The sequence below is a fragment of the Myxine glutinosa genome, chromosome 14, assembly GCF_964187855.1.
Source record: "Myxine glutinosa chromosome 14, kmMyxGlut1.1, whole genome shotgun sequence".
NCBI lineage: Eukaryota > Metazoa > Chordata > Myxini > Myxiniformes > Myxinidae > Myxine > Myxine glutinosa.
Genome location: NC_136274.1, coordinates 1,702,307 through 1,718,783, shown reverse-complemented (window position 1 = coordinate 1,718,783; position 16,477 = coordinate 1,702,307). Strand labels below are relative to the sequence as shown.

Genomic DNA, 16,477 nt, shown 5'->3' with positions numbered 1-16,477 from the left:
CGACTAATTCCAGTTAACATCCTGCAAAATTTGCTCGTTTGCTGGCCGAGTCGAAATTGCGTTGAGTTTCTATGGCATGCGCCATTAAAAGCGCTGTGTAATGGTTGAGCTCCCTTTATTTCGTTTTGGTCATGCGGATGAGCAAACAAAGTGACAAATGCTGCGGCTGGAGCAGTAGAAGCGATGTTTTTTAAATGGAAACGATGTAATGAGTAATTAAAAGTGGGAGGGGGCAACACCACGCATACCTCTTTTAAGGTGTGTATAAACCCTGGAATAAACGTGGGAGGGGGCAACACCACGCATACCTCTTTTAAGGTGTGTATAAACCCTGGAATATTTCAGCAATCAATACAATGCTGAAACTATGTAAGTTAAGTTAATGAGTAATTTAATGAGTAATTTAATGAGTAATTTAATGAGTAACTTAATGAGTAATTTAATAAGTAATTAAATGAGCAATTTAATGAGTAATTTAATGAGTAATTTAATGAGTAATTTAATAAGTAATTTAATAAGTAATTTAATGAGTAATTTAATAAGTAATTTAATAAGTAATTTAATGAGGAATTTAATGAGGAATTAAAAGTGGGAGGGGGCAACACCACGCATACCTCTTTTAAGGTGTGTATAAACCCTGGAATAAACGTGGGAGGGGGCAACACCACGCATACCTCTTTTAAGGTGTGTATAAACCCTGGAATATTTCAGCAATCAATGCGATGCTGAAATGATGTAATTTACTGTGTAAGAGGGTCGACCTTGGGTTTGTTTGGGTTTGTTGTTTATTTTTGTGGGTGTGTATTTTTTGTGTATTTTGGATATATTTTCATGACTAATTCCAGTTAACATCCTGCAAAATTTGCTCGTTTTCTGGCCGAGTCGAAATTGCGTTGAGGTCCTATGGCATGCGCCATTAAAAGCGCTGTGTAATGGTTGAGCTCCCTTTATTTCGTTTTGGTAATGCGGACGAGCAGACAAAATGACGAATGCTGCGGCTGGAGCAGTGGAAGCGATTTTAGAATTGTTCAATGATTATTCGATATTGTTATGACTTATTGTCAATAGGTATACTAAGTGGCCATGAGGTAGCCTGTTGCTATGTACAGTTTTATTCTATTGTTGATTATACCACATAGCTGTGGTGATAAAGGAAATGTTCGTTTTAAATAGATGATTATGATAGGACCATGACTATAAAATCATGATGATTATTATGAATGATATCATAGGGTTCAAATGCAGAATGCTGCATGAACTTTGGAAAGAACTTTCAAGCCCTATGGGATAAATTGGGTGTTACAAGCGATGGAGTTTCAAAATTTAGCATGATTGAAGGAATTTTACAGTCTTATTTCAGGAGTTTTACGAAATTTAAATTGCCAAGAGATTTTGGGTACTATTAAAAGAAAAATGATGAGATATTTTTCCCAAAGAACTTTAATATCTGCCATCCATTTTGGCTGTCTCACGAATGAAGGATGAGTTGCCTTTAGTGGTTGCAAAGAAAATTTGTGGAGACCAGGCAAAATGGGGAAATATGTCAGATATGACCCTAGGACAGGACGGTGATTCATCAATTAACATGAGGTACGAACCAGAGGTGACGACCGATGAGATTCGATCTCAGTCAATGGATGGACCTGTCCTGACATCATTGGGGAAAGGGCTTATGCAAGGAGTCATCCAAAATGATTAATTTGATTTATTGATGAATATTGATGAATTAATTGAAATTGAATAATTGATTGAATTGTTAATTGATTGAATCTAATTGATTGAATTTAATTGAATAAATGTAACTGAATAAATTGAACTGAATAAATTGAATTGAATATATTGATTGTTTGATTGATGAAAATGCGGTCTCAAGAAAGAAGCTTTGATATCTTTGCGAGATATTATCAATGTGGAGACAACCTGGGAAAATTGAGCAAGGTGGTGAGTTTATATACAGATATATATGTGCGGTTACCATTGTGTGATTTCCCCGTCAACAGAGCGGACACCTGAGGATTCACCCATTTCATACTGACCCTCCGGCTCATCTGCAAATACTGATCTGTGAGATTGGATTGTGCAAAAGCCACGGCTGAGGGAGATTCTCTGGAAATCACTGTGTGAACAGGTGGAGAGACCCTTCCTGGAGGTACGAGTGAAGCTTTAGAGGAACAAACTACAACACATCCAATGCTACTTTGATAAAAGGCAGAATGGGAAATGGAGCCTGCAAGAATACACAAGGACAACCAGAGATTCCACAAAAAGGTACTTGTACACATCATATGTACGACCGTTATGGTGCAGAAGCTATAAGGCAGGTCGAGAATTGGTATTTGTGGACAAAGGGACATGATGAGGAGTTTCCAAGAGATGGTACATTTGAGCGAAGTCGATTGGAAAGATTGGAACAAAGATTGAAAGCCAGGAAGAGACAGAATCTAACGGTAGACTGGCTTGCATTCCATCTTTGGGATGGTGAATCCAGACAACGGGAACAGCAAGAACGGATAACGGATCTAGAACTTAAAATAAAAAGGATACAGGATACAGTGGAGGAGACAAATGCACAACTGCCCTCGAAATTAGGAATGAAAGTGACAGTTGTCCCATCAGATTTCCAGTTGTCTCCCCAAAAAGGACGGTACAGAGAATTTTTTCGTGTTTCAGGAGATAACGAGAGATTGCAGTGGCAACTCAGGGATGTAGAGATGCAGCCCAGCAATACAAGTGCACAGGTGCACAGATCAGACAACGACAGAAACCGGTGTTTCAAGTGTGGACGGATGGGACATTGGAAAAGAGGATGTCTGTTTACCAAAAGGAAGACAAGTTAATAGGGTAAACCAAGATCAAGGGTACCAGTGCTGACCGATACCTCAGACAATGATTAGGCCTTCATTGCGACAAATCCCAAATGACGATTGGCCTCAACAAATTAGATTACTGGACAAACTTGAATAACTGTCGATGATTCTTGGGTCTGAAAAGTTTTCGGAGCAAGAATTATTCATTTTTTCTTTTGCTTGTAAGCAAATTAGTAATTAATTGATCACATGCCGAAATTGGATCTTTTATGTTGGGCACACAATTTTAAATTTACAAAGTTGGAACAATTGCTTTGCAAATTTTTGAAACCAAGTGACAAGGGTCACATGATGATCAGGTGGGAATTTCGGACTATTGTTCCACACGATTGATAAGTCAGTGGTCGACTGACATGTAAATGGGTGTGTAGTCAAATTTGGATAAATTATTGTGGGAACTGAAAGGGTTTTTTTTTTTGTTTGTTTTTTTTTTTTCTATACTGAATCGAGGCTCGTGAAAGAGCTGACAACCGCGAGGGAAAGACAAAGACAGTACATGGGGACCGCGAGGGAAAGACAGTACATGGGGACCGCGAGGGAAAGACAAAAACAGCACATGGGGACCGCGAGGGAAAGACAAAGACAGTACATGGGGACCGCGAGGGAAAGACAAAAACAGCACATGGGGACCGCGAGGGAAAGACAGTACATGGGGACCGCGAGGGAAAGACAAAAACAGCACATGGGGACCGCGAGGGAAAGACAAAGACAGTACATGGGGACCGCGAGGGAAAGACAAAGACAGTACTTCAATGTGACATCATAGGGGTTTTCTAAGAATAAACTTTTTGGTCCATTTGTGTATTAGCATTTATAAAAAATTGAAGGACAAATTTTATGAAATTGAAATAAAATTGACACCCATCTTGATCTGTAAATAATAGTTCCAACGCAAACAAATACGCATAATGCATGTGTGTGTGTATTTTTTGTGTGTCAATGTTAGTGTTTTTTATTGTTTTGTGTATCAATCTTACAAGATTGTTGACACCGACAGTGTGCCTGTCTGGAAATGGATAGTTTTATGTGGATGGGATTGAATATGCAGAGAATCCGTAAAATAAAATAGAAATAAAATTTGATTATGAACATTATCTCTTTTGTCAAGGGAGATGGAATATAAAGATTTGATGTGCTGGGTTATGAGCAGCCATTAATTAAATAGTAAAATTGTGAGTAATTTGGGGATTCCATTTTTGATAGAATTTATATGAGAATAATAGCTATTTATGGATATGAGCTTCATAAAAAGAAATGAGGGAGTACAAAATTATCCAAATTTGGGAGAGGTCTTACACTGACTTCCCAGAATACTCTGCTCATGGATTTATATATATATATAAACTTGAATTTTATCAGCATATAAATTGTGCTGCATGTATGGATGTGTATTAGGCATAGATGATATGGGAAAATAGTAAAGAAAATCTTGCTGATTTGAACTATTGTGAGTTTTAAAACGGAATGCATTGTGCATCTTAAACCAAGGGGCAGACATGAACGCGCAGTTACGTTATTTATACTCAGAACGCGCTGTTACGTGTACCTGCAACATATTTGTTAATCTCGCACACCTATATTGGCATACTGGTGTCAGTAGTACTCACTGGGTGCATAGAAATGGATGAGCAACAGTTAAGGGGGTGTAAAAAAAAAACAAAAAAAAAAACACTTACTTGGATATTTTCTACAAAAGTAGGGATTTCAATAAGTGGTAGCTGTACACATGGGATTCATCAAATTAAGTTTTGGAGTTCAAACAAAGTCACTGGTTAACAGATGGGAATGGATAGTAAATAAATTCTTCGATGCTGGGTAAATGAAGTGAGATATTACAAAGACTTATTAGAGCTATTGTTCTTCCTTGCAGCAGTGGGAGAAAATTTAGATCCAACATAATGAATCTATAAATGAATGTGATAGGGATAATATCCTCAATTTGTACTAATTATTTGATTGTGGGTAAAGGAATTAATTAATCGTAGTGGATTGTTAACAAGCAGCCTGAAATGTCCTGAGAGTGTGCATCCATGTAATCAGAAATCCCAGATTTGTTTTTACAAACAACATTTTGGTAGAGATCTTATGTGGACGAATACTTGCTTGGTAGATAAAAACGGTACTGCATGTTGGCAGCCACTTCAGTGGCCATTTAGGCCGAACAAATAGGGAAAAACTGTAATTGAATATGTAATTTACAGATGAGTATTTGGGAAGTAAAAAGGGAATTTATTGATTTGGGAGACATTTTTCGAAGGTTTATTAAAGTGTTGCAATATGACATTTGGCAAGGAAAATTATTGGATGGGAAAATTAGATCTGTTTATAAAATGAGTTTGTTGACCCATTGAAGTTAATTCTTTGAATTGTTGTTTAATTAGCATTTTGAGTTCAAATTGGAAATAGTTTGGTAGAGCTTTGGTTAAAACCTTTGGTTGCAGTGTTTTGGAACAAATTGATAAACCGTAGGAGGTTGATAAGAATAGAAACAAATATGGACCTAAAATAGAAAGATTGTTATGATGATATGAATAAATACTGAGATTAAAAGATTAAATCAAGTGATGTTGCAAATGAAACAGTAGAATTAAGATAATGGCATAACGACAATGTTATGAGTTGTGTCAATTACAATATCAGTGAACTCATATCACCACGAGTGACACACTGTTAGGAAAAAGAGGGAAAAGAAAAAGTGGAGAGGAATTATGGTAATAATACATTATGTTTAATTTGTTGGTTTGGAAAAATTGTTGTTGGGAATTAGGTATTCCCGTTTGTGATTGTAATCATATACAATGCTATTCTTAGTTTAGTAATAAAATACATACCTGATTGAATATTATTTGTGTGACGCATATAAATGAATATAACTTTTGTGTTAAGGAAAAACAACAAATTGTTGAATGTGAAACTGTCGGAAGATATACATGATTATGCTGATTTCATGGTAAGATGTACCCTATCTGATCCAGTGTGTGCGGAAAGCAGATTCAGATGTGACTGAGCATAAGGATAAGACGAGATCACATTTTGGAGGGATTGCTAACGGAATTGGGAAGAAGTTCGAGAAAGAAAATTTGTGGCTAAAAAATGAAGTTAATCGTGGCATACAACCTCTTTCTCAAAGAATGATGAAGACATTCTCCCGTGTAACTTGGAGATGAATGCTTACCTTCACCAAGGAAATTTATGTGACCATTTGCCTGGATCACACTGCAACATATGAAAGAAAGGCGATCACTTACTCTTGTTCGAAGGCTTCGAACATTCACCACATCAGAAGTTGCAGGACAACGACATTTTACCGGCAACCTCTGTGAAATGCGGGGACATATGTTATTACTTCACCAACGTCCGGGGAACCAGCATGGAGCTGCAAAAAACGGCTGTGCCCTTGTCACAACAGCTGTGCACGATTCTGCTGGTTGCTCCTGGTAAGGACCATGAATGACCTGAACACCATGGTCCCAACATCATTGTGGATGCATCCGGCATCCCTGTTCCACATCTTGCTGGCCAATCAACGTCACACCAATACTTGCTGCCCACTCACAATGAGGGAGGAGGCAAGTCGACTACAACTGGGTGAAGGCCGTGTTCAGGAATTACTATGGTTTACAGCAAAAAGTGGCAAGAATGCTACAAGGAGAGCAGGGTCAGTCTATGACTCCGCAATGTTACCACAACAGCGAAATCCTACACGAAGTAGTGCAGGAGCTATGAAGACATTAGGAGAAAATGTTTCATACCAGGATTCAAACACAAGTGATCAGCCCTTCCTTTCAAACAAAGTCAACATTTGTGTGGAGGCAAACGTTTTTTACCAGATGGTGCAGATGCTTTACAAAACTTGAAAATGAAGTGAAATTGTTGTATCTTGGTGATGGTGAAGTGTTGTTTTGAAAATATATTTGTGATGCAAATGCAATAGATTGAACGATATGGAAGGAGTCAATGACCAACGAAATGTTTTGTGATTCTTGCAGGATGACGGTGTATGCCCAAGGGAATTTGATTACCAAAGTGATTGATTATTTACTTATACTTGTAATGATGTTTACTTGTAGTGATTGATTATTTACTTATACTTGTAATGATGTTTACTTGTAGTGATTGATTGTTTACTTATATTGATGTTTATATTAATGGTTAATATAAACAAAAAACAAAAAGATGAGGGAATTGTGGAAGTGTAACTCAGTGTAACTTATTAATTGGCACTGGTAACTTATTAATTAACCTGGTAACAAAGCAGATACATTTTACATGCAAACTCTGTGAAAGACGAGTTTGTAAATGAGTCAGGAATGCGCCCGAACATGATAATCTCTTGTCCACCTGGTCACAGCCCCTGGCTGAAGCACCCCCCTATCGTTTGGTAAACGGAACTCACAACAGGAGGGGAGCGAGCTGATACCAGGACTTGGTACATGCATGACCTCGGGGCATTAGCGGAGAGGGGATTAAGTCCAGTTTGTCCATATAAACGAGAGCAAACGTGGAGTGGACAGAACCTGCTACCAGAAGCTCTGACCAACGGGAGTGGCAGAGGAACATCAGCCGAATGAGAAGGACCATGCGAAAAGAGTTAACCTGATCCATTATATTATGCGGTATTATTTGGTAAATGGAATGAAGTGAATAACCAGTTAATAAACCAGACCTTTTGTAAACCTGTGTCCGGTCATTGGAGTCCTGTGAGTCTCTCAGCTACAAATTCTCCAACAGCATGACAGGATGGTGTGAGGGTCTCCATGGAGTGAGGTCCTGTGGTGCCGACAAGGATATGGCTTTATTGTTTGGACTTGGGACTTTTGGGAACTTTATTTTTGGGACTTTGGTCCTTTGGAAACTTTATTTATGGGACTTGGGACCAGTGGAAATAATTTGTTGGACTTTATTTCCATTCTCTCTCCCTGCAGAAAAGTTTGATTATTATATTACAATGATACATCTTTATTAACTTTCTTATTGTACATCAAACATCTTTATGCTTCATGTCATACATCATTGAAATGAATAAAGTGAAATGTAAAATAGAGAGATAAAGATTTAAAAAGTTGTGTGAATCGTCTCCAATCGCCAGCGGTCTTATTGCAGTCTTGCGGACGTCGAAGTAAACCGCCACCCGGCCCCAATGCAGCCGCCGCGATCCGCCATCGGTCGTAATCTAGCCGCCAGACTGTCGCCACGCTGCCGCCGTGCATCCGCAATGCATTCGTCGTCGATCTTCAACAGTCGCCATCCCACTCGGGGCGTCGTCACAATGCAGGCGCAATGTGGCCGCCTGCAGTCGCCATACTGCTGCCTGACCATATTTGACCGCCCGAAATCGCCAGTAGTCGCCGAAAAATCTTGATCGCCGGCAGTCGCCAGTAGTCGCCAAAATATCCGCCTATGTGTGACTCAGGCTTAACCTTTGATTCTTCACTAATTTCCTCTTCACAAATATGACAGATATTGTTCTGCTTAAATTCCCTTTTCTCTTCTTTTGTTAAATTCATTGGCTCATTGTGTTTTCCCATTATCTTATTTAATCTAACAAAGTCCTTTTCCAGTCGTTTTACAAACTCTTCCGAGGCATCTTCTCCTCTATAAAGTTGTAACTTGTTGTATTTATCAACAACAGATGATTTTATATAATAGCACAATCCACAAGGAGTATGTTTTTGATATTTATTTGTGTTTGATTGATCAGGATCTGGAGAAGCAGTATCTATATTTTCAAGAATACTTTCAGAATTGGCATTATTAACAAATGGATGTTTTATGGATTTATTGTAACCTTTAATGATATGTTTGTTCCCACCTTTGGTAAATTGATCATGGTTGAATTATTGTTGCAATATTTTGAATGTTGGTTTAATCGCTCTTCCGTATGAAAGACATTCAAACACCGCTTACATGGATATGTTTCACACTTTCTTTTGCATATTTGCGTTGATAATCTTGATAAACTTTTAATGTATATGCGAAATGTTGTTTCTCTCCAGAACTTAGTTCTCCAGAACGTTTTAGCTCGTTCACGAGCCTCGATCTTGTATACAAAAAAATAAAAATAAAAAATAAAAATATATAGAAGGTCAATGTGTGTTTCATCATTTTTATATTTATCTGTAATTTTTTTAATTTGAACTTTGTTTGTTTCTGTTAGTCCATAAACATTATCAGATAGATTATTCATTTTGTCAAAATTAGGAATACTAGGGCATTGCCCGTACTATATCTATATCTAAAATTATATCCCCCCCCTCTATTTACATGAAATGGTTTGGTCCAAAGCGAACGGCTTGCGAGTACGGTGACAATCCCCCCCCTCTATTTACATGCAATGGTTTGGTCCAAAGCGAACGGCTTCCGGAGTTTGGTAAAGAAATCGCCATCGCGTGCACAAACGCGCAGGAAAGCGAATGAATCGCAAATTCGGTTTTATTAGTTTTAAAACATAGTTTAACGCCAACATAGTTTGCAAACGTGAAATAAATGAATACGCTCTCAAATGTGCCATCCGAGGCAGAGTGTGTCCTCCACGTTCGGCACACGCGATCGTTCGCTGCTCTCTGATTGGTTGAATCGTTTTTTGGACATAGCTCGGTAAGTAATTGTCCGATTAATATGAAACCTTGAAAAGGCACATCCTCGGGTCCCCAGCAATATACCTGGCAAGTTAAAAGTATATCGGACCCGTGGTTGTCGAGAAACAGCGGTCACAGACAAACAAACGTACAGACGTACAAACGTACAGAGATTACTGGAATTATAGATAGACTAGGACGTGCCCGTACGTGGGTGCCCGTTCCTTGCCAAAAAAAAAAAAAAAAAAAAATTTGTGTAGGGGTGTGTGTGTGTAAACATCCTAGGGCGTGCCCGTACGTGGGTGCAAAAAAACATGCGTGCAAACAACAACAACAAAAAAAAACTTTGAAACCACGTGGCAGTAACGACCACAGAACCCCCCTCCCTCTATTTACATGAATGGTTTGGTCCATTCGCAACGACCACAGAACCCCCCCCTCTATTTACATGAATGGTTTGGTCCATTCGCAAAGCCAAAGCGAACGACCACAGAACCCCCCCCCCCTCTATTTACATGAATGGTTTGGTCCATTCGCAAAGCCAAAGCGAACGACCACAGAACACCCCCCCCCCCCCCCCTCTATTTACATGAATGGTTTGGTCCATTCGCAAAGCCAAAGCGAACGGCGAACGGCTAAATCGCCATAGCTCGGTAAGTACTTGTCCGATTAATTTCAAACCTTGAAAAGGCACATCCTCGGGTCCCCAGCAATATACCTGGCAAGTTTCAAGTATATCGGACCGGTAGTTGTCGAGAAACAGCGGTCACAGACAAACAAACGTACAAACGTACAAACGTACAAACGTACAGAGATTACTGGAATTATAGATAGATAAATCAATGACATATATAAATCTTTAAATCTTTAACATTCAGCGTATCCTCATATCTCTCATAATGTGATACTCTTTCAGGATTCCATTTTGGAGGATGTAAGTGAGCAAGAACATACCATAGGACATATTTATTATCATTGTTTTGAAAATGAACAATTGCCTTTTTAAGTTTGATCACACTCGGTAAATCAATGTAAGAAGATGCTTTAAGAGGAGATGACTTTAGAATGTGTATATCCAAATAAACGTCTTCTCCAATATTGCATCCACTTCGTACAACTATATTTATCAACATCCTGCTCCTGGTTTTCAAGTTCATTATAAACATCAGATGACAAGAAATCTTGAAATGATGTCATAAAATGTGGTTTTGTTCTCATGTATGGTTCTGTTTTCTCACCATTTCTTGTCAATGATTAATTTTACTCCATATAGAACTTTATTGTTTTCATCTCAGTTAGTGTATCTTTTACAAGTGTTTCAATAAAAGGTTGAAACACCTCACCACCACATAATTCAAAACACCTCACCGCAATGTAATTCAAAACACCTCATCAACAAGTAATTCAAAACACCTCACCACCATGTAATTCAAAATACCTCACCACCACTTAATTCAAAACACTTCACCACCACTTAATTCAAAATACTTCACCTCCACTTAATTCAAAACACCTCACCACCACTTAATTCAAAACACTTCACCTCCACTTAATTCAAAATACTTCACCTCCACTTAATTCAAAATACCTCACCACCACTTAATTCAAAACACCTCACCACCACTTAATTCAAAATACTTCACCTCCACTTAATTCAAAATACCTCACCACCACTTCATTCAAAAAATCTCACCACCACTTAATTCAAAATACCTCACCACCACATAATTCAAAACACCTCACCACCACATAACTCAAAACACCTCACCAACAAGTAATTCAAAACACCTCACAAACAAGTAATTCAAAACACCTCACAACCACGTAATTCAAAATACCTCACCAACAAGTAATTCAAAACACCTCACCACCATGTAATTCAAAATACCTCACCACCACTTAATTCAAAACACCTCACCACCATGTAATTCAAAATACCTCACCACCACTTAATTCAAAACACCTCACAACCACGTAATTCAAAACACCTCACCAACAAGTAATTCAAAACACCTCACCACCATGTAATTCAAAATACCTCACCACCACTTAATTCAAAACACCTCACCACCATGTAATTCAAAATACCTCACCACCACTTAATTCAAAACACCTCACCACCACTTAATTCAAAACACCTCACCACTAAGTAATTCCAAACACCTCACCACCACATAATTCAAAATACCTCCCACCACATAATTCAAAACACCTCACCACCATGTAATTAAAAACACCTCCCCACCACATAATTCAAAACACCTCACCACCACATAATTCAAAACACTTCACCAACAAGTAATTCAGAACACCTCACCACCACGTAATTCAAAATACCTCACCACCACTTAATTCAAAACATTTCACCACCACTTAATTCAAAACACTTCACCACCACTTAATTCAAAATACTTCACCTCCACTTAATTCAAAATACCTCACCAGCACTTAATTCAAAACACCTCACCACCACGTAATTCAAAATACCTCACCACCACTTAATTCAAACCACTTCACCACAACTTAATTCAAAATACTTCACCGCCACTTCATTCAAAATACCTCACCACCACTTAATTCAAAACACCTCACCAACACGTAATTCAAAATACATTACCAGCACTTAATTCAAAACACCTCACCTCCACTTAATTCAAAATACCTCACCACCACTTAATTCAAAATACCTCACCACCACTTAATTCAAAACCACCTCACCACCACGTAATTCAAAACACCTCACCACCACTGAATTCAAAACACCTCACTACCACTTAATTCAAAACATCTCACCACCAAGTAATTCCAAACACCTCACCAACACATAATTCAAAATACCTCCACACCATGTAATTAAAAACACCTCAACACCACGTAATTAAAAATACCTCACCTAAACTCTAAGTAAACCTAAACTATGTGGAAATAATTCAGACACCTAAAATGGAGGATTGCCCAAATCAGAAACGTGTTCTTGGATAGATTCCCTTCCCAAGGAGTGTGCTAGCATTGTCACAAAAACACTTCAAAACCACTCCTTTGTAGGCTGTGATACCATGGGTAGTTGTGTTGCAGCTGACACTGCTTTTTGCAGGGACAGTTCTGTGTCTTTCCCAGATGCAAATAATGCTGGAAGTTCCATTTTAGCGCATGTGCAATGATTTGCTTTACTTTTCATTAAAAAAAAGTAATAATTGTATCGTTTGAATGTTCATTCTTTGTGCTCTTTACACATAGGTCCGGTGCACTGGCGTGATTGGTACAGCAGTTGTGGTGGAAAGAAGCAATCACCCATTGATATCCACACGGGCAAAGTGAAGAGAAAGGCTGAACTTGAGGAATTTGTGTTTTATGGGCACAACAAGGAAATGAGAGGAGTCAAAATCACAAACAACGGTCATACTAGTAAGTAGCATTGTACCCACTCTGATATGCAGCTTAAACTTCATTATATTACATGACTCCTGATGGAACAGGTAGGGAGGTATAGGAGCATGCACCAGAGCAGTACGTCTCCATGTCTACCTCCCAGCCGGTACTCCTAGGGCCTCCGTCTGGCCATCCCCCAACCAGATGCCAGACCTATCCCCATCTCCTTGAAATTCTGATCGACCTGCTGCGACCACGAGGTGACGTGGTGAGGTCTCTCAGATAATCTGGTGAGCAGGATCAGTGTCAGGAAAACGAACCACATGTCCATAGAGCCACAGCTGATGGTTACAGACTATACAGGTAACAAATCTCTTCTGAGTCTTTCTCAGCAAACGCTCATTAGACACAGTCTGACCAACAATAGCCAAGGATTCTCCGAAGAGACCTGGTACCGAATGGGTTAAGTCCTTGTCTCATATTTTTGGTCACATTCCAAGTCTCACATCCATAGAGCAAGGGTGGAATCACCAAGGACTTAAATACTTGGACTTTCATCTTCTTGCATAAGTACTGACAGTGCCACGCCCCATGGTCCAGTGAATCCATAACTCCCCAGGCCCAACCCAAACGTCTATCGACTTCGAGCTCACAACATGTCGAGACATGAATATCACTGCTAAGGTAGGTGAATCTCTCTGTGACATAAACCTCCTCGCCACAGACAGGTACAGACACGATAGCAGCATCCAATATGTCATTGAAAGCCTTGATCTTAGTCTTGACCTATAATCCCAGTGACTCCGACTCCTCATTCAGTGCCTTGAGGGCCCGGTAAAGATGCGGTCAATTGTTGACTTCTTTGTTGTAAACGTCTCTGGGGTGCTGGTGGCGAACCCTATCAATAATTATCCGAGCAAAGACCTTGCTGCGTCACCCCTTGGTAGTTGCTGCAGTCCTGGCGACCACCCTTCCCTTTCCAGAGAGCGACAACAATGCCTCTCTTCCAGTAAGTTGGGATGATGCCTGTGCTCAAAAACAAAGCACAGAACTGCATGCAACACCAGGAATATAGCATTCCTACCAGCCTTGAGGAGTTCAACATGGATGGCAGAAATCCCAGGAGCTTTGTCCCCTTCCAACAGGTTCAGCGCAAATTGTGTTTTCCACAAACAAAGGTGGTTCACAGTTCATTGGTGGGTCTGCAATAGGGATAATAACACTCTTGATATCCAAATCAACAAATGGTGGGTCAGCCCGGTAAAGCCACTCAAAGTAACCGGCCTAGCGGACCTTCACTGCAGACTCCTCTATCAAGAGCTCACCGCCCTCTGCTCTAACTGCGGTACACTGAGAAACAAGCTTGGAGGAACGCAATGCACCGATTCCTCTGTAAGCAGGACGAGTAGAATGTAGAATGATGGTAAAGATTAACTGATTAGATTTTGGGGTCTATAGGTCAAAGGTCAAAGGTCAAAGTCTGTAATAGGTCTATAACTTGAGAACGGTTGAAGTGATCTAATTCAAACTTGGTACAGATATATATAATGATGTAAAGATTAACCAATTTTGATTTGGGGGTCAAGAGGTTAAAGATCAAAGCTCAAAACACCTAATGTAGTGGTTCTCAACTGGTGGTCATTCGGTCCATGGTGACGTTCTTGGTGTTCCTCAGGAACATTGTCCTAAGTCACATGGCATTAGAAATAAATCTCAAACCAAAATGTTTGTTGTTGTACACCGCACATTTCCTATGCCATCTCAAGGCGCTGCATAACGTCATTGCCGGGCACCGAAGGGGGCTCGGCAATGACGCGTGCTGAAAGGGAGTACTCAGTTTTCACTCTGGTTGTTATCTTGCCAAAACGAAGCTTTTGCAAGATGTATTAGTCAGCTTGTATGTTTGTTATCTTGCCAAAACGAAGTTTTTGCAAGATGTATTAGTCAGCTTGTATGTTTGTTTTTTTGTTTGTTTTTTTGTTTTTTTGTTTGTGGTTAATCATTTTTTTTCACGTTTAGATCACTCTGTAGACCACAGTTATTATTGGAAACTCCTGTAACTTCGCATATCAGAGTCCTATAGAGATACCCTTCAGCACACAAAATTTTGAAGGTCAAGGTCAAAGGTCAAGGTCACTTTGTGGTCAATCATGGAGGTCGACGAAACCCTTATTTTTTGAGTAACTTTGATCGGATCGTCTCCAAACTTCATGGGAATCTAGTATATGGTCCGGCGCTCAGCTGATTAGTTTTTGGTGGCGATCGGCCTTGACCTTCATGGTTAGCGCTGGAGGTCGAAAATTATTGACCCCAAGGTCAAATGTTGAAACCCTTATTTTTTGAGTAACTTTGATCGGATCGTCTCCAAACTTCATGGGAATCTAGTATATGGTCTGTCGCTCAGCTGATTAGTTTTTGGTGGCGATCGGCCTTGACCTTCATGGTTAGCGCTGGAGGTCGAAAATTATTGACCCCAAGGTCAAATGTTGAAATCGTAGGTACCATATCTTCGCATATCTTCGCATGTAACTTCGCATATCAGAGTCCTATAGAGATACCCTTCAGCACACAAAATTTTGAAGGTCAAGGTCAAAGGTCAAGGTCACTTTGTGGTCAATCATGGAGGTCGACGAAACCCTTATTTTTTGAGTAACTTTGATCGGATCGTCTCCAAACTTCATGGGAATCTAGTATATGGTCCGGCGCTCAGCTGATTAGTTTTTGGTGGCGATCGGCCTTGACCTTCATGGTTAGCGCTGGAGGTCGAAAATTATTGACCCCAAGGTCAAATGTTGAAATCCTTATTTTTTGAGTAACTTTGATCGGATCGTCTCCAAACTTCATGGGAATCTAGTATATGGTCCGGCGCTCAGCTGATTATTTTTTGGTGGCGATCGGCCTTGACCTTCATGGTTAGCGCTGGAGGTCGAAAATTATTGACCCCAAGGTCAAATTTTGAAATCGTAGGTACCATATCGAGTAATACCTCATATGAATGCCCTTGATGAGTGCTTCCCAGATCTGTAAACAGTTTGACGCTATGACGTCATTTGATGACGTCATGACGAAAAAACGGAATTTTCATGAAAAAATTATTTCCTCAGTTCTCATCAAAATCTTTCAATATTTCATGTGCGTTGGTCATGAAGACATACTATTCACCATACGAAATTATTAAGGTCAAGGTCAAAGGTCAAGGTCACTTTGCGGTCAATCATGGAGGTCAACGAAACCCTTATTTTTTGAGTAACTTTGATCTTATGATCTCCAAACTTGGTGGGTATATAGAGTGTGGTATGGCGCTCAGTTGATTAGTTTTTGGTGTCGATCGGCCTTGACCTTCAAGGTCATTTTGAAGGTCATTCAATTTTGACCAAAAGGTAAAATTTTCAAGTTTCAGTTACCATATCGAGTAGTACCTCAAATTGAAGCCCTTGTTGAGTGCTTTCCAAACATATAACTAGTTTGACAATGTGACGTCATTTGACGGCGTTATGACGAAAAAACTGCACTTTTCATGTATATTGTATTGCTTTAGTTCGCATTGTTTAGGTCACTCTGTAGAGCACAGTTCCCTTTGGAAACTCTTGTAAGTTCGCATATCAGAGTCTTTTAGAGATACCCTTTAGCACACAAAATTATGAAGGTCAAGGTCAAAGGTCA

At 39.5% G+C, this 16,477-nt stretch overlaps 1 protein-coding gene across 1 annotated transcript in view; it reads left to right on the top strand.

Annotated features, from left to right (window-relative positions):
• Positions 1-16,477, top strand: part of LOC137439388 (carbonic anhydrase 2) — a 235,684-nt gene that overhangs the window by 94,294 nt on the left and 124,913 nt on the right. The window contains exon 3 of the mRNA XM_068135100.2: positions 12,683-12,850. Within this exon, the coding sequence (XP_067991201.1) occupies positions 12,683-12,850 (168 nt within the window). The remainder of the gene's footprint in view (positions 1-12,682; positions 12,851-16,477) is intronic.